We start from the raw sequence: 26,453 nt of genomic DNA on the forward strand, positions 1-26,453 counted from the left end.
GTGGAAAACCACATAAACTCATTTGGGGAGGAGGTCAGGATCTTCTCTGGGCATCTCATTTTTCCAACAGAAAAAGTTATAATGAAATTAGCAGTAGTTTTCCACAGCAGATAAAAAATAACAGAGCCTTAACCCATTATATGAATGAGCCATAGTCCTCCTTAAGACAGACCCTTCTGGGAAGAATTTATGACCAAACAAGAGAAAGAGAACAGTATGAAATGCAAAATGGATAATTTTGATTACATTAAATTTAAAAGGTTTTGCACAAAGCCAATGAAACCAAAATTAGAAGGGAAGCAGAAAACTAGGAAACAATTTTTACAGGCAGTGTCTCTGATAAAGACCACATTTCTAAAATCTATAGAGAACTGGGTCAAATCTATAAGAAGGCATGTCATTCCCCAATTGATAAATGGTCAAAGAATATGAACAGGCAGTTTTCAAATGAAGAAATTAAAGCTCTCTGTAGTCATATGAAAAAATGCTCTAAATCACTACTGATTAGAGAGATGCAAATTAAAACAACTCTGAGGTACCTATCAGATTGGCTAACATGACAAAATAAGAAAATGATAAATGTTGGAGAATATGTGGGAAAATTGGAACACTAATGCATTGCTGGTGGAATTGTGAACTGATTCAACCATCCTGGAGAGCAATTTGTAACTATGCCCAAAGAGCTATAAAACTGCATACTCTTTGATCCAGCAATACCACTGCTAGGTCTATATCCCAAAGAGATCATATAAACTGGAAAAGAATCCACATATACAAAAATATTAATAGCAGCTCTTTTGTAGTGATAAAGAATTGGAAATTGAAGGGACGCCCCTCAATGAGGGGAATGGCTGTCATGGCATATGAATGTAATGGAATACTATTGTTCAATAAGTAATTGAGAACTTCAGAAAAATCTGGAAAGACTTGCATGAACTGATGCTGAGTGAAGTGAGCAGAGCCAGGAGAAAACTGTACACAGTAACAGCAACATTGTGCAATGACTGACTTTGTTAAACTTAGCTCTTCTGAGTAACTCAATGATCTAAGACAATTCCAAAATTCTCATGATGAAAAATGCTATCCACATCCAGAGAAAGAACTTTGGAGTCTGAGTCTGAATGCAGATCAGAGTTCTCATGGCTTTTCCCTTTTGTTTGATTCTTCTTTCACAACATGACTAAGTGGAAATATGTTTAATATGATTATACAGGTATAACCTATATCAGATTACTTGCCATCTTGGGCGGGGTGGAGGGAGGGGGAGAATTTAGAATTCAAAATCTTATAAAACTGAATGTTGGACACTGAAAACTAGTTAATTTTTAAAAGAGAGACCCTTCTGCCTTCTGGCCTGAGTAGCCAATAGTCCAAGCTATAATGAATACAAGTCAAACAGGCTTTGTTCCAGGATATGGCCATATGGAGGGGAGGCACACTTTCTCTCAAATATAAGCTCCATCTCCATGGCTGGCCATACTTTGCTGACCCATTGTGTCATGGGGCACAACTGCCCAGGTTCTCATCACCAGAGCAGCCCCCTTTTCCAGTGCCTACCTTAATCAGCTAGGCAGCATAGCAAATAGAGTATTGGACTACAAGACTTAAATCCTCATACTTATTAGCTGTGTGACCCTGAGAGAGTCTCTTCAGCTTTCTGTATCTCAGTTTCTTCATCTGTTAAAGTGAGGGTATTGGGCTCAGTGGACTCCCGGGTCTCTTCTGTCTCTAATCTATGATCCTCTGCTTTCCTAATCCCTGTGGAGCACAGACTGGACTCTCTGGCAGCAGACTACCCTTTCTCTCAGAACAACTATAGCCTCAGATGGACTGTCCTATGCAACCCTCCCACCCACCTCCCTAGTCTGAATTTTAACCAGGCAGGACTGCTCATTCTCCTTCCCAACAGACAGAGATGACTCAGAGGATGCAGAAAATGGGTTTTAAGAACATGGATTTTGTGAAGTGTCCTCAGCTGAAATGTGGAATTAAACATGGAATTTCTGAAAGTGTCTGGGCTTTTTAAAAGGCTTGTTTATCATGCAATAACAAAATAAACCCCTTGGAAAGGACTTCCTTCTCCATAAAGTCTCTGTATGAGGCTAGCTTTTAATACCAACAATTGTTATTTTTTGCCCAATAAATTAAAAGAATTAAATTAAAAGTAAAAGAATTTGAGACATGGATGCCCTTGATAAATGGGAAGGTAGAACTTCTACAAATCCTGAAAACTGGGGCTGCTTGTCATTTCTCTACTGAGGCTCTTTGCCCCCAAACACAAGCTTGCATATGAAGACCAAATGCAATCAAGAGTGCATGAACGCAGCCAGAACACAAAACATAGTCTCTCTTGGTGATTAAGACTATACCCAAGCCAAGATGCTCTACTGCTTCCTTGACTGATTAGACATTTGAAAACCCTAAGGTCTGAGTGAAATCTTGTCCAAAAGTGAAATGAATGAACATGGGAAGTAGTGGCCTGTTTTAGTATTTGGAAGGCTGTCATGTGGCAGAGGCTTAGATTTGCTCTGCTCGGCCTCGGAGGGCAGAGCCAGCAGCCATGGATAGATGATACACAGAGGCAGATTTAGGACAGAAAGTCTTCTTAGCCACTGGAACTGATCAGAAGCAGAATGGGCAGCCTAGGCAAAGCAGCAGCTTTCCCCTCATGGTCGAGGTTTGATGGGCATGTCTGAGAGTATGCCTTGACTGAGATTCTCATTCAGGTTCAGGTTGGACTAAACAGTATCTGGATTCCTCCAACTCAGATTTTAGGACTCAAGTAGCAACATCTTATTATGTCAGAAAAAAAAATGGGCATGGCCACCACATTAATTTTTCTTTCACAAATTGCCAATAAAAAAATTAAAAATCATTATGTGACAGGGTGATGTTGCTGGAGAGAAGAGGGAAAGGTATTCAGGTTTCTCCAACAAAGTAAATCCCTCTGCTACCATTTGTTGTTGGGGTGGGGGCAGGAGAGAGGGAAAATTCCACACCTGTGATTTTATTAGTGAGAGCAACTCCTGGTGTGGGGATGCTTTCCAGAAATGCAGATAGGTGACTCCCCTGTAATTTATGGTCTTAGAAAATCTCTTGGGGCGGCCAGGTAACACAGAGAGTAAGAGCACCGGCTCCAGTGTTGGGATGACCTGGGGATCAAATCTGGGCTCAGATACTTAGCACCACACCCAGAAATAACTGGCCATGTAACCTTGAGCAAGTTACTTAACCCCACTTGCTTTAAAAGAAAAAAAAAGAAAATCTCTTGAGGCACCTAGAGGTTCAATGGTTTGTCTAAACCACACCACCAACATATGTCAGAGATAGCACTTGAACCCAGATCCCTCCTAAGTGCACCATCATTTCCCTGGATACACTGACATGAGCCTTTCCTGGAATCCTCCACCATTCACCCAGGTCTTCACAGACATGGTTTACCTGAAACATTTGCCGGACTTTTCTCCGAGGCAGGTTCACATTGAGCTTATGCATCAGTTGGTGAATTTCTTCGATGTTCAATAAGCCGTCCCCATTCTTGTCAGCCTCCTCAAAGGTCTGTTTCACCCACGTGAGGCACAAAGGTCAAGGAAATGTTCCTCAGGACTTCCCAGAGAGGCAGCCCTTGCATTGCTTCTGCTCTGCCTCCAGCAATCCAATTCACACTCAGCACACTCTGCCAATGACACTCATGTGTCAGCCAGCAAAGAGCCACCTAGGTCATTTTCTTGAATTCTCTGAAGCCAAAGAACCCAGGCCCCCAGCTCCCAGCCTCAAGCACTCTTGGGGCTCTTACCTTGCTCCAAGCTCCCTCCCTCTCTGGCTCCTTCCTCAGGCACAACTACCCACCCAGCAGTCTCTCCAGCACCCAGGCTTTCAGGCATAACTTCTCCCTAAGGGTTTCTGCCGCCCAAGGATCTCATCAATAAATGATAAATTAATTAAATGACAAATGCTGCTGTTCACTTTTTTCAGTCATATCTGACTCATCACTTATCAAAGATACTAAAGTGTTTTACTATTCCCTTCTCCAGCTCATTTGACAGATGAGAAAACTGTGGCAAGCAGAGACGTGTGAATTACCCAGGGTCACACAGTTAGTAAGTGTCTGAGGCCATAGTTGAACTCAGGTCCTCCTGACTGCAGGCCTGGCACTCTCTCCACTGAGCCACCTAGCTGTCCCAAGTTAAATGCATGATAAATGAATTAAATCCAAATAATAAATACTTGATAAATGAATTAAACTAAGTTGATGGGACTACCCTTCTAAATGCATTTAAACATGTTTTATATGTTTGGCATTCATAAGCAATTAAGTCATAGTTAACTGTGGTATTTGCAGTCATTTCAATATTTTTTAAAGTCAGGGTTGGGCTCTTGGTCAGGAACGCAGTCCTTCTAGAATCACATTAGGATTCTAAATCAAGAGCAGGGAAGGACAGAGGAGGTCAAAAACTGTGGTCAGTTTCCCTTCTCCCCCAAGCTCCAGATTTTTGGACCTCGCTGTTTTCTCTTCTCTTGCTATAAGATTCCTGGATTTGAATCCCAACCCTGCTATTTACTACAAGTGTGACCTTGGGCAATTCACTTACTACTCTCTGGGCCTCAGTTTCCTCACCTAGAAAGTGAGGAAGATTGGACTAAATGATTTTGATCCATTCCTTCTACTTCTAATCCCATGATACTATAATCTCTAAACACAAATGTTTGGTCTAACCATACACACACACACACATACACACACACACACACACACTTCTTCCCTCTAGCAATATCACACACATTAGAAGAATCAAGTGCAAGTCAAGGATTCTGATATCTTAAAGCTCTTCTTCATGATTAAGAAAGACATGAGCTTCCAAGGAAGCACTGGGTAAATTATTCATATTTAATATGCCCAGAAAATCAGAAAGAGAAAGGATTCTTCTGGTTACATGAGACCGAGAAGGGTAAAGATGAATAAAGAACAGGTCAATTTTCTATCCAGAAACTGTGAAGCAAGGCTAAAAACACAGTGGGGGTGCAGGATATCAAAGGAGTCTCTAATTCAACACCATAGGGAACACAACTCGAGTAACATTTATCAAGTGCCTACTATGTGCAAGGTATGACTTTGGGTACTAATGATACAAAACTGAAAAAACAATCAGCATAGTCACTGGCTGTAGGGAGTTGCCAACCTTGTCAGGAAAAAGAAAAGCTCAAAAAAAAAAGCTTTAGATAAAATGTCATAAAGGAGAATCATAAAAGCTTGCATTTCTGTAATTTTTTGCTGTTTGCAGTTGTGTCCAACTCCCCATGAACCCTTTTGGAATTTTCTTGGTAAAGATACTGGAGAAGTTTGCCATTTCCTTCTCCAGCTCATTTTGCAGATGAGGAAATTTATGCAGAATAAAGTGACTCGTCCAGGGTCACACAGCTAGTAAGTATCTGAGGTCAGATTTGAACTCATGAAGATGAACGTTGCTGAGCCCAGGTCCTACACTCTTATCACTGGACTGCCTAGCTGCCTGATTCATGTAGTGCTTTATAACTATTATCATCTCTCATAACAAGTCTGAGAAGTAAGTGCTATTAGTATCATCCCCATTTTAGAGATGAGGATACTGAGGTAGATAGAGGTTGAATGATTTGCCTAGGGTCATACAATTATCAAGTACCTAAGACTGAATTTGAACCTGGGTCTCCCTGACTCCAGGCTCAGTGCTTTATGCATTCTGGCACCCCCTAGCTGTCACTGGGAAACATAACTCTCATCTGAGCTCATCCATAAAACAAGACTTCATGGAGTAGGTGGCCCCTGAGGGAGAGCTTGGAGTGGAAAAGGCTTTCAATAGGTAGTGAGAGTAAGGGACTGTCCACATGACTCACACAGGCAACAAACATGCGGAGATCAGGGGACAATTTGTAATCAAATTAGTTGGAACATGGAGTATTTTCAAGGGAATAGAGTGAAATAAGATTGAGAAACTAGGGAAGAGTCAGAATGTAGAGAACTTTGAATGCCAGACCAAGGAATTTATTCCTATTACTCATTCCTTTTTTTCTTCAGCAAGGGATAGAGTGTCATTTTTTATTGGCCCAGTATGTCTATGACTACATGGAGGTACCATATTACATTTTCACATAAAGAGATTTTTTTTTCTTTACCATTTAAGATTTATTGCCTTCTATGTTTAACATCTATTCACCATTGAAATTCTTAGTCTTAAGTGAAATCCCCAAATAACAAAAGAGCCTACATTCTCTCCAGTTAATGTAATTATCTGTGTGTGCAGTCAGGGACTTCATACCATCTTGATGGCATATGCTAAATTCTGGAGATCTCTGTGCATCAGATGGGTTCCCTTTTTTCCCAGACCATGACTTCAGCTGATTTTTGCTTTCCCTTTCCTGTTCATTGGAGCTAACTCCTTTACCTATCCCTCCCTCCTCTGGCAACGCAGCCAACTCCCAAATTTCCAGCGAGATTATCTCTCAGTGATTGCTGGGGCTGTGGTCTTTTTCTAGCTGGCATTTTTTTCAATTATTTTATGTGGCATCTCTCAAGCTGCCAACCTTGCTAATATAAGCATGGCAAGCTGCCAGGTCCCAGAAGACAGACACAAACAAATACAAGCAGCTTCTAAAAACTGTTCGTGAATATAACAAGGTATGTGTGATGTGAGCCACTTCAAGGACGGCGAGCGAAGGCGTCAGGAAATGCCATGATATCTGAGCATGCCATGCTTCCTGGCCATCCGAGGTGACAAAGCGTTTCCCTGGAATAAAACTGCAGAGCTGCACATGGTAAGGGGCCAAAGCAAAAGCAAGCAACTGTAATGCATGGGCCGATCCTGGAAGGAATGCAGGGGACTCACCCCAGAAAAGAGGCCGTTTGAATTGCTGCTGGAAGGGGCACCTAGCTTCTACAGAGGTCGGGAAACATGGGCTGCTGCCTCAGTGTGCCTGCCACGCAGGCAAATACAAACCAAACAGGTGCTCCGTCTTCCCTGGTAGAATATCTATCAGCTCCTTCAGGGCGGGACTGATCCCTCTCCTTTTATTGGTTGGGCATAGTGTCCTCTACAGGCAGGCTCGATTTAGATAATGTATGTAAAACACTGCGCAAACCTTAGAGCTTTCAATGAATGTTAGCGATTGTTATTGTTGCTGATGAGTAGCTAAGTCTAACTAAAAAGATACAAAAAAAAGATATGAAGTAGATGTATGTATGTGTGTATGTATGTATGTATGTGTGTATGTATGTACGTGTGTATATATGTACGCACAGACATCTGCATGTGAGAGTGTGGTCACTGCACCCCTGAGTGCCGCTGAATGCCAAAAAAACTCTCCTTCATTCAAATGGATCCTTATCAATCCATCATATTTCCTACCCAAGATGCATCTCAGAGCGCACACACACGCACACACACACACACACACACACACACACACACACACACACACAACCTCCTGACAGCAAGAGCCCAGGATGACCTGAGTGCAGGGCAGCCCTTGGCAGGGTTTTTTTTTTTAGCTTCTTTGTAGCATTATTGTTTTAATCCTCAACAAAGGGTGCCTTCCAAACCCATCAAGGAGAGTCTGTGGGTCACACACCTTCAGAAGCACAAGAATTTACTCCGCCAAGGGCACAGACACAGGCTGAGCTTTCCCTAATGGAGCAAACAGACTAACGTTTGCATAGTGCTTTGGAATTTACAAGGCGATTCCCTCCCAGCAATCTTATGAGCTGGGCAATCACACAGCACTATTCCCCTTCCCTAAATGATGAGCCTGGGGCTGGCTGGCTAGTCCATGACCACGGAGCTAGAACGTGTTGGAGTCAGAATTCCCGGATTCCCAACCAGATCTCCCGACAAAAGTCCCGGGATTTCGTTCCTACTACCAGCCGCGTCACTAATCCCAACTTCAATGTATCTATCAGCAACAGCCGGGGGGTGGGGTGGGGAGAGTGGCCCTAGTTTTGAGCAAACCTGGGTTTGAGTTTGGTCTCCATAATTCAATCACACAATCACAGGCAAGTCACTAAACCTTCTGGTCTCAGCTTCCTTACCTGCAACATGAGGACTAGTCCTGAGGTTCTTTCCAGCTCTAGGATCCTAGAGTCCCAGCCATTTGCCACCTGTGATACCTCGGGCAAATTGCTTCCCTTCCCTGGCCCTCAGTTTCCTCCTCTGTAAAATGAAGAGGTTGTGCCAAATGCCCTCTAAGGGCACAGCTCCAGATCTAAGGGTCTGTGGAAAGGGCCTTGAAAATCTTAAAGTCCCTGGTGAATCATGATCATTATAACAACCCCTGACAATGTGACTTCCCCTGGACTGGACTGTGCTCAGGGTGCATCCCCATAGCCAAGGAAAGAGGCTCCAGTCAAAGAGAGGAGGGAAAAAAGATTGTCTATAGGTCAGTGCACTGCCTTATGGGAGATAATTTAAAGCTGGAACATGAGAACATGTAGAAGAGGTTCCTCACTGCTGGCCAAGAGGGTGGAGTGGAAGGAGGGAGAGCTGAACTCTGGCTCCCCTGAAGCCAACATTCGTGGGTGACAGAGAGTCTGTGTCAGAGCTTAGGCAGCTTCTGTGTCAATGGGGCCAAGGGCAAAGGGGGACATGGAGGCATGGCAACGGAGAGGGGGAAGGCCCAACTTTCAGTCTCAAGACTAAGAAAACAAGGGGTCAAGTTCTCAGATGCACATCAGAACTGAAGTTTTAAAGATGGGGATGGGGACTAGACCTGTAATTTCATTGCTATGGAAACACTAAGGTAAGAAAACCACTTTTACCAAAGAATGTTGGAATTCACATTCATTCATTCATCTATTATAATTATATATTATGCAATTGTATATTTATTATATTATGTATAACCATATTTATTTTGTATGTACATTATGTTATGTATAAATATATTTATTATGTTATATATAATTATTACATTTTATATTGTTTATTTAATTTTTATTTATTATTATTATGTAAGGTAGATATTCCTACCATTTTACATGGTTTCTCACTGAGATTTTATATGTAAATTATAAAATGTTTTCCCTCTGCCCCCCCAAAAAAAATCATTTAAAGAAGAAGGTTGGTCCCTTTACTACAAGACAGAGAATTGTCTAGAATTTGGTCAGAACCAGAGGAAATGTTTACTAAAATACATAAGATACAGTACAACATAGATAATGTTAATTTGTGGTTTTCTAGGTCAATGAACAGCTTCAAGGATCCCTTTCTATTTCAGATCAGCAGTACTAGCCTAAACCACTGAGAGGTTGACTTGCCCAGGGTCTCAGGGCAAGACTCACTCTACCACACCACCTTACAAACACACACACACACTCACCCACTCTCTCAATGGATCTGAGATCTCAGCAAAGGATATTGGTCGTGGGTTCTCCTTCGTTTGGCGAGAGAGTCTTCATCACTAATTCCGGCCATCAGGTACTTCAAGCCAGTGATCCAGGTTCTCGCCTCCTCGGGATTGGAGGTGATGAGGTCCAGTGACTCCATGTGGTTTCCATGGTAGATGGTGAAACAGCAGCTCGGGTCAAAGTTCCCCTCTGCCTGTCGGTGGAAGATCTCAGACTGCCGTCCCTCGGTGACTTTGTAAATGGAATCAATAATTACTGCAAGGGAAAGGGGATTCAGAGAAAAAGTGGTAGTGAGCATGCTTGTCGAAATTGTGAGAGGAGGGAGGACATAAAATGGCAGCGTGGCAACACCCTCAGAGAGGCCTCCCCAGGAGAAGCAGCTATTCTAAGGCAGCCTTGAGAGGGGCCCCATTCAGTGAAAACCAAACCCAGGCAAGAGTACTCATGGTAAAGCCCCACCACCAACAGGGGAAATGGGGCTCGTGAAAAAGCAAGTTGTAAATACCACACGGAAAAGACACCGTGCCTGTGGCTTTCTGGCAAAGCGACCTCCCTCCCCCAATGCAGGGCAGCACCTTCTCTGCAGCTGAGAGTCTTGGAGTTAAGGGAGGCCTGAGAAAGCAGGTACAGGTCAGAGACAGGACCCGAACCCAGGTCTTCCCAATTGTCTTATGCAAAACACTTTCATGTTGGTCATTTTGCACAAGACTCAATCAAAAAAAAAGAAAGTAAAAAGCAGCACACTTCAGTCTTTGTTCAGTCATCTCAGTCCTTTCTCTGGAGGCAGATGGCGTGTTCCATCATGAGTCCTTTGGGATTGTCCTGGAGCATTGTATTGCTGAGAAGAGCTAAGTCATTCACAGTTCTTCATCAGACACTCTTGCTTTTTCTCTTCCTAAATTTAAGACCAATTCTCTATCCACAGTCTTAGGCTGCTACAGTTAAACATACTAGCCACATATAGAATATTCGAAGGGGGAGGGAGATATCAAAACAAGAGGAGGCTTTGACCTTCTACCTTCTGCCCTTCCAACTTCAGGAGAGCTCATTCATCCAGCAAGCATTTATGGAGCTGCTACTGTATACACAACTGTGTGCTATGTTGGCCCTGAGGCTCAGTCATTGCTTTCAAAAAGCCTCTAAGTATGATTTCTTCAGCTAAGACTGTTACAATGACAAGTGCACAGGTTTGGGGTCAGAAAGTGACACTAATTATCTGTGTGGCCTATCAGCTCATGTGTCTGGCCCTCAATTTCCTCCTTTCTAAATGAGGGAGTTAGGGGGCCGCTAAGTGGTGCAGAGAATAGAGCACTGGCCCTGGAGTCAGGAGGACCTGAGTTAAAATCCAGCCTCAGACACTTAACACTTAGTAGCTGTGTGACTTTGGGCAAGCCACTTAAATAGATAAATGAGGGAGTTGGGCTCCATGATTTCTGGGGTTCCTTCCATGATGAATGAGAATTTTCCCAAGCTGCAATTGCTTGGAAGCACTAAATGGTCCCTTCACACAGTAGGAGTGCAATAAATGCCCACTGAATTCATGCTTGCAGCAAAAATGCAACCTGATAGATTATTCCCCTAGTTTATAGGTGATCAAAATTAAACTCTGTGGGCTCATAAAAGGCAAAAGTGTGTTAAGCACACAAATTCTCTCAAATCCTCATGCATTTGATCTTTGATCATTATAGGAGAAGAGGGTTAGAGGTGGAAGTGACAATCAGAGCCCACTGAGTCAAAGCCCTTCATTTTGGGCCCAGAGAGGCAAGATGACTTGTCCAGCATCACCTGTCCGGTAAGGATCTGAGGCATGATTTGAATCCAAGTCCTATTGCCTCTAAGTCTAGTACTCTACTCAATGCCACTCTGAACATGCATCCATTGAGAATTTCTCCACCCAAACTGCTCTATGATTTGATAGATAACTCCAAGGGATCTGTCTAAGGTTCCAAGAAGTTTAGTTACAGGCTGCCCTCACACTAGAACTGAGAAATGTTAGAGGTAGTATCTGAACCCAGAATTTTCTCTTGACCCTGCACATAATCTAAAATGCACCTTGACTCAACTCAGAATACTAAAACTAACAAAAACTGAGGAGAGCCATTTAAGACTTCTCCACGAAAATCTTAGGTATGTAGAAGAGCTGGTAGCAATTTAGGAATAATTTTCTCAATGGAATATCAGTTGTGTTCCTATTGCATTTACACCAGTTCTAAATTGCTAATTTCTTAACCATTTTTGTGTGTCACAGATCGTTTTGGCAGCCTCCAGAAGCCTATGACCTCTTCTCAGAGAATGTTTTGTTATTCATATTCATAAGTGAAGAAAGTAGTAAATTTCAGTTGGAAGTCAATAAAAATAAAGATGTCATTTTTTCCCATCTAAGTTCACAGACTTCCTGAAATGTATGCATAGATCCTTTGGGAGACCACAGATCCCAGGTTAAGAACTCCTGCTCTCTATTAAAGTCCCTAGGGGCTTTCAAGTAATCACTGTAGTACTGCAGAAACTACAAAAAGGCAAATGATAAAACAAAAATCCTAATTCTAGACTATTCTGTCAGTCTGGAAAGTAATCTGAGGTATGAACTAATAAAAACATAAACAAAAAAAAAACCACAGCCCCAACAACATTATTTCTCTTTCATCGAACCCTGTGGCATCATTCAGCAAATTTCCAATTCCACATTCTGTTTTTTGCTAAACCAATTAGGTTGGGGTGGCCATGTTTCTCCTAATTTTTCCACTCATACAATGATCATCATTGTTCTTCCTTATTACCAGCCTACCTAGCCCAGAGGCAAAGTGAGCTATCGAATAACCTATTATTTCCCATCAGTCAATTTTTCCATAAATCCAAAGGCCACATATGATGCATCATAACAACAAGAATGTTTGCTTGACAACAGCAACAAAAGAAAACTACAGAAATTCACACTTAGAGCGTTCCTACAATGTTTATGGCCAATTACAAAAGAAAATCAACCTGTTGTCTGCCAAGGGCAGTGAGCAGTTCTCTCTGTCCACTTCCATCAGCAAGATCTGAAGTCAGAAAAAAAAAATATCACCTCATATAATCCATTTATTCTAGAAATTCTTGACCTAGGGATCTGTGCACTTTTTTTTTTTACTATATTTTGATATATGTATTTCCAATACAATTGGTTTCCTGGGTAATCCTGGGTATTTTATGTATTTAAAACCCTGAGAGTCGATAGGCTTTACTAGACTGCCAAAGGGCTCCATGACACCAAAAAAAAAAAAACCTTAGGAATCACTAGTTTATTACTATCCCCAGACATAAAATGAACCATTGGCTAACATGACAAAACAGGAAAATGACAAATGTTGGAGAGGATGTGGGAAAATTGGGACACTAATACACTGTTGGTAGAGTTGTGAACTGATCCATCCACTCTGGAGAGCAATTTGGAACTATGCCCACAGGACTATAAAATTGTGCATATCCTTTGACTCAGCAGTACCACTTCTAGGGCTGTATCCCAAAGAGATGATGAAAAGGACCCATATGTACAAAAATATTTATAGCAGCTGTTTTTGTGGTGGCAAAGAAATGAAAATTAAGGGAATGCCCATAAATTGGGGAATGGCTGAACAAGGTGTGGTATATGAATGTAATGGAATACTATTGTGCTATAAGAAATGATGAATAGGTGGACTTCAGAGAAACCTGGAAAGACTTATATGAACTGATACTGAATGAGGGAAGCAGAACCAGGAGAACATTGTACACAATAACAGTCACAGTGTGCAAGGACTGATTTTGATAGACTCGGTCCTTCTCAGCAATGCAAGGACCTAAAACAATTCCAAAGAAAACATGATGGAAAACGTCAGTCACATCCAGAGAAAGAACTATGGAATCAGAATGCAGAATGTAGCAGACTATTTCCTTTTTTGTTTTGTGTTGGGTTTTTTTTTTCTTTCTCTTGGTTTTTCCCATTCATTGTAATTCTTCTGTGCAACATGACTAATGTGAAAATGTGTTTAATAGGAATGTATGTGTGGAACCCATATCAGATTGCAAGCCATCTTGGGAAAGGAGAGGGGAGGGAGGGAGAGAAAATTTTAAACTAATGTGATTGTTGAAAACTAAAAATAAATTAATAAATAAAAACTCTATTAAAAAAGAAATGATAGGGGCAGCTAGGTGGTGAAGTGAATAGAGCACTGGCCCTGGAGTCAAGAGGACCTGAGTTCAAATCTGGCCATGGACATTTAACATTTACTAGCCGTGTGACCTTGGGCAAGTTGCTTAACTCCAATTGCCCTCCACAAAGCAAAAAAAGAAAAGGAGAGGAGAGAAATGATAAGCAGGCAGACTTCAGAAAAACCTGGAAAGACTTGAATGAACCGATACTGAATGAAGTGAGAAGAACCAGGAGAGCACTGCACACAGTAACAGCAACATGTTCAATGACTTTGATAGACTTATCTCTTCTTAGCACTGCAAGGATCCAAGACAACTCCAAAGGACTTAGGCTGTTCACATCCAGAAAAAGAACTATGGAGTCTGAATGCAGATTGAAACATATTATTTGCTCTCTCTCTTTTTTTCCTTTTTTTGCTGTTTCTTGTGGCTTCTGCCATTGATTCTAATTCTTCTTTACAACATAACTAATGTGAAAATAGATTCAATATGAATGTGTATGTAGAACCTACATCAAATCACACACCTTCTTGTGGTGGGAGAAGGACAGAGATGGGGAGAAAATTTGAAACTCAAAATCTTATGGAAGAGAATGCTGAAAAGTAAAAATTAATTCATTGGAAAAGAAAAAGAAAAAGAAAAGAACCCAGAAGGTCAGCATTACTTTTTGCCTTCTCGCTTTTCCGGGAAGGTCGCCATCGCAGTCGGGTTCGGTGCTCATCCAGGTAAAAGAGACGCACCAGGCCTTTGCTTCCACTCTTGACCTTGATCATCTGGGTCCCAGACTGCATTACACTCATGCATCTTTCAACTGTAAAGGAAATGAGGACATATTTAACCTCTGCTCTACGAAGGCACACAGTGCCTACTGGACATCTCCATGTCAGACAAAACACTGGATTGGTTCCCAAAGGTGCCGCAAATTTAAAGACAGCTGGTTCAGGCACAAAACAGTTACTAGGAATCTTGGTGTCAGGGTACACTGGACCGGCAACCAATGGCGCCAGGAACTGAATGTCAACTTTGATTCAAGAAACTAAGGAAACTGAGCTGTGGAAGAAATGTGTGATCTGACCCAAGTCAGGTCACAGAAGCAGATTCAAGCTTTAAGAAAAATAAACCCATCACGATGATGTCTTCCCAAAGCTCTTCTTGGTTCTGAGAACATCATGTTTTCTGTTCGAAAACTCATACCAACTTTCATTTGTCATTTCAATTCATATCCATTACAAACAGACCCTGCCAAAATTTTCTTAATCTTAAAACAGCAGGTTTTAAAAGGTGTCTTATTTTAATGCTTCTAAAATTTAGTTTCATAACCACAATTGAAAGTCTCACAAATTAAGAGAGTATTGGTAGGGGCAGACAGGTGGTACAGTAAGAGCGCCGGCCCCAGAGTCGGGAGACCTGGGATTGAATCCAGGCTCAGATACTTAGCACCACACCCAGAAATAACTGGCCATGTAACCTTGAGCAAGTTACTTAACCCCAATTAATTTAAGAGAGAGAGAGAGAGAGAGAGAGAGAGAGAGAGAGAGAGAGAGAGAGAGAGAGAGAGAGAGAGAGAGAGAGAGAGAGACTATTGGTTGCTGGATTAAACTACGCTTGATTTTTTTGGCTTCTGTGGAAACTGTTTATTTCTCAAAAACCATTAATACCAAAGTCAAAGTTGTTTAAGTTCATGTAACAGTAGTCTTTGTTTTGAGATGGACCATGCAAAGGCATGTTTCAGATGACCTTTGATTTACACTGCATATATAGTCATTTGAATGCTAGAATGTGAGCCCTTGAGGGCAGGGATTTTTTTTTGTCTTTCTTTTGTAATAGTATTTATTAGCACAGTGACTGACATGTAGGAATTGATTAATAAACACTTGTTGACTGACTGTGAGTTTGTAAAATTAATAAGATTTCAAAAAATATCTCGGTGAATCACAGAGAATAAACTTTTAAAAATCAACAATTTTAATTTTCAGTATTTGCAACTGGAATTAAAAAGAATAAGGTATGTTGAATAGAGCGGTGGACTAGAAGAAAAGAACCTTATTACCTGTTTTGTCAGTTTTGAATTTTCTCCCTCCCATCTCCCCTTTCTCCATCCATTGAGCAGACAAAAAATACAATACCCATTATACACATGAGATCACATAAGCCATATTTCCACACTGGGCAGGTCTAGACTTCCTAACTCAGCTGGATAGGGCTCAGTACAGACGAGATCAAGGTCATAGGCCTTATCCCCCGCTAGGTCAGGATCATCTCAGATTTCCTTTGTATCCTTGATCAGAAGAAGGATCAGGGAAGAGAGGAAGTCTATAGATTACAGCTTGGAAGGGTCCTTTGAGATCATCTCTCCCCTTATCATACAAAGGAGTTTGCAGAGATTAGAACTAATCCATCACTGTCTCCTCAACACTTAACATGGTACCCATGGGTGCTTAATAAGTGCTTATTGACTGACTCTTTTTTTGCTTTTTTTAAGGGGGAAGGCAGGGCAATTGGAGTTAAGTGGCTTGCCCAAGGTCACACAGCTAGTTAAATGTCAAGTGTCTGAGGCCAGATTTGAACCCAGGTCCTCCTGACTCCAGGGCTAGTGCTCTATTCACTGCACCATCTAGCTGCCCCTTGTTGACTGACTTTTAAAAATTCATTCATAGAGTTTCAATAGGCAGCCCAGGAATCAAGCATGGTTACTAAACATTTACCATTCAATTCAACAAGCATTTTATTGAACACCTACTATGTGCCTGGAATCATGCTGGCAGCTTGTCTTTGCTCTCAAAGAACTTACATTCTACTGGGGACAATGGCCTACCATGTGCAAGGTCCCCTGAAAGACGGTGAGGGACGTACAGAGAAATGTAGAGAGAGTCTCTGCTCTCCAGTATGGCAACTCTAGTGGTCTAGAAAGTGGGACGCGAGTAAGACACAGACAGAAAAAGATAACTAGCAACTCTAGGCAGGAAACAAATGTTCCCTGAGTGGGGCAGGCAGCACTTACAGAGACATTCAGACAGTGACTAGAGAACAGCACAATCGGTCGACAAGTCAACAAACATTTGTTAACTGCCTACCATGGCTAGTGCTGTGCTAAGGGCTGAAGGTCAGATATTAGATTTAGGGTTGGAAAGGGCCTGAGAGATCATTTTTAGTGCAACCCCTGCCCATGCCAGCATTTTACATAACAGCAAACTGAGGCCTAAGTCAAGAGACTCACCCAAGGTCACACAGGTAGTAAGTAGGAGGACCAGGATTTGAACCAAAGCCCTCCAATTTGGTGGCATAGTGAACAAAATTCTAGGCCTGCTACCAGGAAGATCTAGGTTCAGATTTAGCCTCAGATACTCACTAGCTGGGTTACAGTGGGCAAGCCACTCAACAGTCTTCATCCTCAGTTTCCTTACCTGTAAAATGGGGATAATAAAAGCACCTACTTTGCAGAGTGCCTGTGAGGATCAAATGAGATATTTGCAAAAACCATTTAGCACAACTCCTGGTGCTACATAAATGCTTGTTCCTTTCCTTTTCTTTTTCTTCCCTCAAATTACAAATTCCCCACTACAACCATGTTTCCTCTGTTTGAATCAGAATGGTCAAAGACAGCTTCATGTAATGAAATAAACTTGAGCTGGGCCCAAGAAATAGGTTTTTAGATAAGTGGAGAAGAATAGGAAGGGCCTTCTAGTGGAACAGCAACCACATGAGCACAGGCTTGTACTCAGAAAAGAATGTGTCATACTTGGTGTTTAATAAATGCTTATTGAGTTAGTCTAAGTAGAGATGAGGGTTGGTGAATAGAAGTGATAAGAAATAAGATTCGACAAGTAAAATGAAAGTCAGACTATAGAGGGTCTTAATGATCAGGAGAAGAAGCTTGACCTTCAGCCTGCAGGCAATGGGGAGCTATGGGAGGGTTCAGAGCAGGGGAGTGACATGATGAAAATAATACTTTAGAAAGAATATCCTGGTGGGCCTCATCAGTATATGGGTGAACCTAGGTTTTAGAAAGCTATATCGGCAGTGTACAAGTCTTACCAAGCAGTCAATAAGCATATGTCAAATGCTTATTGTGTGTCAGACACTGGGCTAAGTGCTGGAAACACAAAGAAAGCCCTCCAATATACACACAGTCCCTGACCCCAGCAGCACACATCTGACAAGAAGGACAACGTGTCTAGGCACAGTGCAGACGGAAGGTAATTTAAACGGGGAAGGCATTGGTGGCTGGGGGGACCAGGAGAGATTTCCTACACACGAATGAAATAAAAGTGGAAAGACCTGAAATTTCAGCAACAGACTGGATGCCCACTGTCCAAGGGTAAGCCTCCATTAGGAAGGGTTGGCCACCAGATGACATTCTTGGTCATAAGAACCCAAGGGAAGCTAGAGAGTATTATGGAACGAGGCTGGAAACTTGAGTCAGGAGGGACCCAGGATCACATCCTGACTCCAGTAATAACTGCCTGTGTGACTGTGGGCACAGCATTAACATTCAGTTTCCTCATCTGGAAAATAGGGACAATCTCAATAATCTCTGCTTCACTGAGTTATTACGAGCCTCATGTAACATGATAGTACACAGTGCTGTAAGGTGTGCAAGGCCCTACGATCGCTTTATCTTCACGGAAGCCCTGGGAGGCAGGTACTACCATGATCAGCTTATATTCTTACTTACAGGTAAAGAAGCTCAGGCAGAGAGAGACAAGTTTGGTCATTTGCTCACAGTCACAGAGCTACTAAGAATCAGAGGCAAAATTCAGCCCCGGGTCTTCCCGACTCCAGGTTCAGTGCTGCCAGACACTGCACAGGATGTGTAAAGTGCTTTGCAACCATTCAAACACTAAAGGAATGTCAGTGATTGCTAGTACATACTAAGGCGGGCGGTGATGACTGTCTACGTCAGGGGGGACAGCGCCCTTAGAGACGAGATGGGAGCTAACTGGAGTGTACAGAAGTATCCTGGAAGCAGTGTGGAGGTTAGAGAAGTACAAAAGAGGTACAAAGTGACGAGGGCTTGGACTCTGGGGGGGAAACTAAGCCTCACCTATTGGGAAATCAACAAATAACATTTAAGTCCCATGTGCCAGGCACCGTGCTGGCAGCTGGAATGCAAAGACAAACAGTCATTGCCTCCAAGCAAGTCTGCAGTCTATCAAGGAGATGGTGAACACATATATGTGCACGCAAGAACAGATTTACCAGATCAATGCAAGCTAATCACCAAGACACTCGAACAATGTGTTTCTATGCACAGAATCTGGTTTCCCTTTTCTTTCAACCCTTTTACCAGAAGGTAAGTTCCCTGAGGGCAGACATTGCTTGTTTTTGTCCTTGTATTCTCAAGACCTTCAGGGCACAGTTCCTAGCACTTTCTCTTTTTTTTAATCCAGGCCTATGATCTCAGCAGGGTAAGGAACTCTCAATGAAGAGATGCTCTTAACAAATCCTCAACCGGAAGGCTTAGAACTATGAGTCCGGGAGTGCAGAGGAGCTGTCCAGGGTCCCCTGCCAGTGTATGTCTGAGGCAGAGCCTGTAGCCAGGCCTTCCAGAGGCTGAAGCTGCCTTTCCCTCAGCACAGACCAGGAGTGGAATAAATGCTAGTTCAGTCACCATTGCTTTTTTCCACATAGGTCCTTACAACTGGTATTTTGCCATTTCGTAGAGGAAGAGCCCAGAAAAAAATGTAATAGAGGTGACACTTCTTGAGAACTAAGTAGGCAGAGAGGGGAGCTAAGTGGGGCCATAGTGCACTAAGCAGGAGGCCTGGAGTCAGAAAGATTCATCTTCCTGAGTTCAAATCAGGTCTCAGACACTTACTGACTGTGTGACACTGGGCAGTCACTGAACCCTGCTTGCTTCAGTTTCCTCATCTATAAAATGAGCTGGAGAAGGAAATGGCAAATCACTCCAGTGTCTCTGCCAAGAAAACTCCAAATGTGGCCATGAAGAATCAGACACAACTGAAGATGACTGAAAAACTAGGCACAGAACTTGGTTCTTGATGCTGGGTCCTGAATAAGAGAGACCAGTCCTCTCCAAATTTGGGTGAATTTTGAGTTTCCTCCTTCCCTCCCTTGAGAGAGAAATGTCTGAGGATCAGCTAGCATTTTCTACTGAGAAGGAGAAATGAGCAAAGTGCTGCTGTTTCTTGTTATTGTTCAGTCATGACCAACTCTTCATGACCCCATTTGGGGTTTTCTTGACAAAGATGCCAGAGTGGCTTGCCACATTCTTCCCCAGCTCATTTTATAGATGCGGAAACTGAAGCAAACAGGGTAAAGTGACTTGCCTAGGGTTACAAAGCTTGTAAGTGTCTGAAGCCAGATCTGAACTCAGGAAGATGAATTTTCCTAACTCCAAGCCCAGCACTCGATCTCCTGTGCCACCTAGCTACTATTAATTCACAAACTAATTCATTTATGATATTTAACTAAAACTAGTTAGTTGCTTTTTTAAGTGATTTCATTATTCCAAGTAAAAGCCAAGAATTTTACACAACTTAATCCAATACCTCCATGCGAGAGTCGTTGATGTATATCCAACACACAGAATATTCACTAACTCTGATTTATCACTTTGGCTCAGCCACAGATGTTCATTGAGCCAATGCTCCAGCATAATTTAATAATAGAAAAACACTTAACAAGTCATTACAGTGGGCAAGCATACAAGATTGCAATATCTCTGGTGCAGTTAAACACCAGATTGCTCAGCTAGGTTTTATTGACTGACTCTAAAACACATTAAAATGGTATTAATCTGTAGTCAATTGAATCACAGGGTTGAAAGGAATCTTGAGAAGTCAGAAATCCATCCCTCATTTTCCAAAGTCATCAACTGCATCTTACCTGGCCAACTGGAGGGGAAAAAACTTTCTGAAAAGTAGCACAAGCAAAACAGAAATTAACTGCTTTTGTAGGTAATGAGTTCCCCATCATTAAAGGGTTTCAACCATAGGTTGGATGACTATTTTCCAGGATTGCTATGGAGGAGACATCTATGCTTCAAGTGGAGACAGGAGGAAATGGAATCGGAGATTGCTTCCAAATCTAAAAGACTAAAGCCGTCCCCCAGCTTCAACTTTCTTTGTGCTCCAACTTACATCTATTGTCAGAGAAAAACTCTTTTTGAGATCACATCTAGATTCCTTAATTAGTCCTATGTCTTCATATTGGGTCTTCAGTGGAAAATGAAGGAGACCCAGTTATCTTTCTCTTTCATCCTCCAAGGCCATTTCATCTTTCTTCTGAGGTTAACTGATAATTGAATTCCCACCATGGAGAGAGCACTCTTCTCTACTAGGCCCCCTGCAGACTGTGCCAGAGTAATTCCAGATGTTCTTCGCCTCCCTCCTTGGTTGTAGAACATATTATGGGCAAAATGTGAAAATAACTTCTCTCAGGAAGGATGTTATGATCCCAGTTCATACCACTGCTGAAAGGCAGATGAGGAGCAAAATTGGAATGTTCCCTAATCCCTTTGTGATGGGACAGACACAAAATGAAAACATATAGTCATGCTGATTTTCAACATCAAGGTAACTAAGACTGTCCAAATAAAAGAAGGTGTTTTCTTTTCATCACTTTCATATTTACATGGCCCATACTGTGGTTATAGAGGTGGCCTGACATAGTGAAGTTACAAGATTCAAAAACCAGGAAGACCTGGGCTCAAATTTCACCTCTGATACGTAGGAGTTGTGTGATTCTGGCCAAATGTTCCAAGAAACTCTGTAAGGGTTCTATGTGAGAGAGAGACTGGAATCTTGGCTGGTGGAAAAAGGACTTCTACGGGGGAGTTCCTGATGCCTCTTTTATGGATTCCCTTGTATATTATGCTTTGCCCTCATTTGCTGTTCAGCCATATCTGACTCTTTGTGACCTCATTTGGGATTTTCTTGGTAAAGAGCCTGGTGTAGTTTGCCATTTCCTTCTCCAGCTCACTTTACAGATGCCCAAACTGAGGCAAACCGGGTTAATTGTCTTACCCAGGATCACACAGCTAATAAGTGTCTGAAGCCAGATTTGAACTCAGGTCTTCCTGACTCCAGACCCAGTGCTCTCATTACCAAGCAGAAACAAAAACTTCTCACAGGCAGACTGCAGTGGGTGACTATAGAAACAATGTTATTGTTCAATCATGTCTTCTTGAGCCCATAAACCATAGCACACAAACGCCGTCTGTGGGGTTTTCTTGGCACAGATACTGGAATGGTTTGCCATTTCCTTCTCTAATGGATTAAGGCAAACAGAGGTTAAGTGACTTGTCCAGTGTCAGCTGCCAGTGCACTTCTAAGGACACGTCTGAACTGAGGTCTTCCTAAGTCCAGGACCAGTACTCTATCCACTGAACCACGTAGTTGCCTCCTATGAGGACACCTCTTTTATTATTTTGCAAATATAACTTCTCTCTCCCACTATTTACCAAAATGCTGCTCAGAAGTTAAAAATTGTTTATTAAATAAAAATAACAATTGCAAAATAATCATAGCAGTTGACAATTGTCTACCGTCTTAAGGTTTGCGAAGCATGGTACAAATCATGTTTGCTCTTCACAATAACCCATGAGGCGATGTTATTTCTCCATTTTCCAGAGGGAGAATGTGAGACTCAGAGATGTTAAGCTGATTTGCCCAGGGACACACAGCTAGTGTCTAGGGCAGGATTTGAATTCAGGTCTTCCTGACTCCAAGATCTCTTTCTCCCCTGTGAGATTAGGCACACCAGCTGGACTAAATATGAGTCACAATAATGAGCTTGCCTCCTGAAAAGCATTTCATTTCTACAGGAAGGCTGAATATTCCTGTTTTATTCTCTCTCAAGGAAGGGGGGTAGGTGGCTTCTGAAAACTGCTATTGGTTACTTTACAGCAGCTTCTAGCATCTGGCTCTGCCCACAGGAAGCGCTCGGCAAACATTTTGATCCTTCTAGAGCTACAGTTGTGAGTCTAGAACACACCCAACAGCCCTTCCACTGGCTCCTATATTTAGGTTTAGGTCTGAAAATGACAAAATTCCAACTCTCCTATGCTTGTTTTGGGGATCCCTTCATTTGGATTCTTTAGGATGCTCCCTAAGAATCTTTCAAAGAAAAAAAGAAACCCTAACCCTTACCTACAGAGTGGTTTAATGTGCTGATGTATTTAAAATTATTCTATATATTAAAAAATAAAAATTGAAAGGTATAATGGTACGGAAATGGTCTGATGGTATAATGGCTAGAAAGCTGACCTGAGTTCCAGGAAAACCTGAGTGCAAGTCCATTCAGTGACACATACTGAACACATGACCCTAGATAACTCACATTAGTCCATGTCAGTCTCTGGAAGGGAAGGCACCAATCTACAGGGATGGTTCAGGTTCACAAGACCAAGAATACAATTGCAATTTTTTAGGATTGCCCTTTCTTTAAAAGGGATTCCTCTTTTTCAGTAAGATGATTAAGCTAAATATTTTCTGTGCTGGATATGTGTATACAGTAGGCTCACAAGTTCTTCTCACTTTTGTCAAATAATGTTTCTTCCGAGATGGAGTAAATAATGAACTTTAGTCCACTTTCATGCATTTTTCCTGTAGAGAGAAGATAGTGAAATGGCAACACTTTAGGGGCAGCCAGGCAGCACAGCGAGTAAGAGCACCGGCCCCAGTGTTAGGATGACCTGGGGATAGAATCCAGGCTCAGACACTTAGCATCCACCCAGAAACACCTGGCTGTGTAACCTTGAGCAAGTTACTTAACCCCAATTGCTTAAAAAAAAAAGAAACGGCAACACTTTGCTCCTTGGTCTGTCCAAATAAAATAGAGTATTTCCCCATCTACTCTTTCTTTAAAAAACTCCTATGAACTCAAAGACCCCAGTTTTGGGGATAAGAACTCACTATTTGACAAAAACTGCTGGGAAAACTGGAATATAGGATGGCAGAAATTGGGCATAGACCATTATCTAACACCATACACCAAAATCAAGTCTAAATGGGTGCACAACCTAGGAATAAAGGCTGATATTGTAAGCAATCTGGGAGAGCTAGGAATAGTTTACCTGTCAGATTTATGGAGAAGGGAAGATTTTATTACCAAACAAGAATTAGAGAGCATTATAAAATGCAAAATGGATAATTTTGATTACATTAAATTGAAAAGTTTCTGTACAAATAAAGCCAATGTAACCAAGATTAAGAGGGAAGTAGGAAATTGGGAAAGAAGTTTTACATGCAGTGTCTCTGATAAGGACCTCATTTCTAAAATATACAGAGAATTGAGTCAAATCTATAAGAACACAAGTCATTCCCCAATTGATAAATAGTCAAAGGACATGAACAGGCAATTTTCAGAGGCGGAAATTAAAGATATCTATAAGCATGTGAAAAAATGCTCTAAATCACTATTGATTAGAGAATTGCAAATCAAAACAACTCTGAGGTACCACATCTCACTGGTCAGATTGGCTAAGATGACAAAACAGGAAAATGACAAATGCTGGAGAGGGTGTGGACAAATTGGATCACTGATGCATTGCTGGTGGAGTTGTGAACTGATTCAACCATTTTGGAGAGCAATCTGGAACTATGCCCAAAGAGCTATAAATAATTGCATACCCTTTGACCCAGCAATACCATTTCTAGGGTTGTATCCCAAAGAAATCATAGAAGTGGGAGGAAGACTCATATGTACAAAAATATTTATTGCAGCTCTTTTTGTGGCAGCAAAGATTTGAAAATTAAGTGGATGCCCATCAATTGGGGAATGACTAAACAAGTTGTGGCATGTGAATGTAATGGAATACTATTGTGCTAAAAGAAACGAGGAGCAGACGGACTTCATGTTTACCTGGAGAGACTTATACAAACTGATGCTGAGTGAAAAGAGCAGAACCAGGAGAAATTTGTACACAATTACAGACACAACATATGTGTGGTAACTAACTTTGATAGACTAGACTCTTCTCAGCAATGCAAGGTTATAAGACAACTCCAAAAGACTCATGATGGAAGGAGATGTCTCCATTCAGAGAAAGTACTAGAAAGAACAGAGCTTGAATGCAGACTGAAGTAAACTATCTGCTCTCTTTCTTTTTCTTGTTTGGTTTTGTTTCCTCTTTCCCATTGTTCATTTCATCAGTTACAAAACTTCTTTACAAACTGACTAATGTCTAATGTGAAACTATTTGTAGATCCTATACTTGATTGCATGCTGCCATGGTGGCGGGTGGGAAGGGAGGAGAGGGAGGGAGAGAAAATTTGAAACTCATGTAAACTAAAAGTAAAAAAAAGAAATTAATAAAGACCAAAAAAAAAGAAATAAAGTAAAACAAAATAAAATAAATTTTAAAAACACCTATGGTAGCATAAAAGTTTTCACAACCTTGATTCCATTAAAATTCATGGTATTTATTTGCAAACTGAATTCTGTATAGATATAGCTATGTGTTTATTTGATCCATATTAATTACATATAACTATAATTTCATTGCTGAATTATATGTAGATGGTTCAATACAGAGAGTGCTAGCTTTGAAGACAAATCTCACCTCAAACACTTCATAGCTGTGTGATCCTGAACAAGTCACTTAACTTTTTTAAAGATGCTTTTGAGTTGGAAAATTGAATTTAGGAGTAGACTCAGAAAACAAAAATAGGGATACTTTAAGAATATTGAAAAGAGAGGATGAACAATTTGGAGATTTCAAATTAATTTCAAGTCAAGGAGCATACTTGGTGTCCTGTGAATTATCCAAAGTATTGGGTCATACACAAATACTAGATACACTAATGGAAGATAACACGAAATGACCAATTTATACAAACCATATACTAATATATTTGTAGAATTCACATTTATTTATTGATTTCCTTCTTTCCAAAGAAGAGGGTTGATTAAGCTGGGTGAGGCATATCACATATGAACATTTTGAAGACCTACAAACTGAATGTTAATTAACAGTAACAATGCAGGCCCCCAAAATCTAACACAATCTTGGTTTGAATTAACAGACTTCACTAAATGGATAAATAAATATAGAGTGCCCGATCAGAAATCAGCAACAGTTGGGTTCAAATTCAGCCTCAGACACTTGCTAGCTATGTGTCCTTGGGCAGATCACTTCACTTTATGTTTGCTTCAGTTTCCTCACCTGTAAAATGACAATAATAGTAGCACCTACCTCCCAATGTTGTAGTGAAGGTCAAATGAAATCATATTTGTAAAGTACCTACCTAGCACAGTCTCAAGCACATAGTAGGCTCTATATAAGCACTAGCTATTATTATTATTGTTATTATTATTATTATTATACTAGGTAATATTTATAAGATTCTTTGTAAACCTCTAAGCACTCTAACCACTGGCTATGCTTATTAAATGCTAGCTCTCTAAAATGAAGGAGATGAAAGTCGCATGCCAAGCTTAGGTCAGATAGTTTGTGGATTATTACATTCAGTTCTGAACTTGACATTTTAGGAAAGACAATGCCATGTGGCCAGTAGAATGAGGGGCATGTAATCCAAGCCATGGGACTGACTGAACTGGGAACACTGACCCAAGAGAGAACCTGAGAGAAGCATGAAGAAGGCATTGGCAGCAGTTTGCCCAGACATGATGTTAGGGGGGAGGGGGGTTTAGTGGTCAGCAGCGCCATGAGCCAACAATGAGAAGCAGCAGGCTGACTCAGAGAGGCTTAGTGTCCAGTAAAAAGGAGGTGATCGTCCTACGGGGCCATGTCCTGGTACAGGCTGTGACTAGGAGCTCTTCAAAAGAAGAACAGACATTACTCAATCTCTTCTATTTTCTTTGTATTTGGAACCAGGCATAGTACAGACCTAGGGACAATGGAAGCACTCAAAACTATGTATTAAAGGGAGACTTTTTGTGGTCGTTGCAAAGAACTGGAAACAAGCAAGGGGAAAAAAAGTTTGGT

General features: G+C 41.4%; 1 protein-coding gene across 1 annotated transcript in view; it reads right to left on the reverse strand.

Moving 5' to 3' along the window:
* PLCH1 (phospholipase C eta 1) overlaps window positions 1–26,453 on the reverse strand; it is a 217,266-nt gene that overhangs the window by 71,890 nt on the left and 118,923 nt on the right. The window contains exons 2-4 of the mRNA XM_069083617.1: window positions 14,205–14,351; window positions 9,385–9,628; window positions 3,442–3,571 (exon numbers count right to left, since the gene is read on the reverse strand). Of these exons, the coding sequence (XP_068939718.1) occupies window positions 3,442–3,571; window positions 9,385–9,628; window positions 14,205–14,351 (521 nt within the window). The remainder of the gene's footprint in view (window positions 1–3,441; window positions 3,572–9,384; window positions 9,629–14,204; window positions 14,352–26,453) is intronic.

This window comes from Petaurus breviceps, unplaced genomic scaffold (assembly GCF_028583685.1).
Source record: "Petaurus breviceps papuanus isolate PSGF00001 unplaced genomic scaffold, PetGlider_PUasm1.0 173, whole genome shotgun sequence".
In the NCBI taxonomy this organism is placed as follows: domain Eukaryota; kingdom Metazoa; phylum Chordata; class Mammalia; order Diprotodontia; family Petauridae; genus Petaurus; species Petaurus breviceps.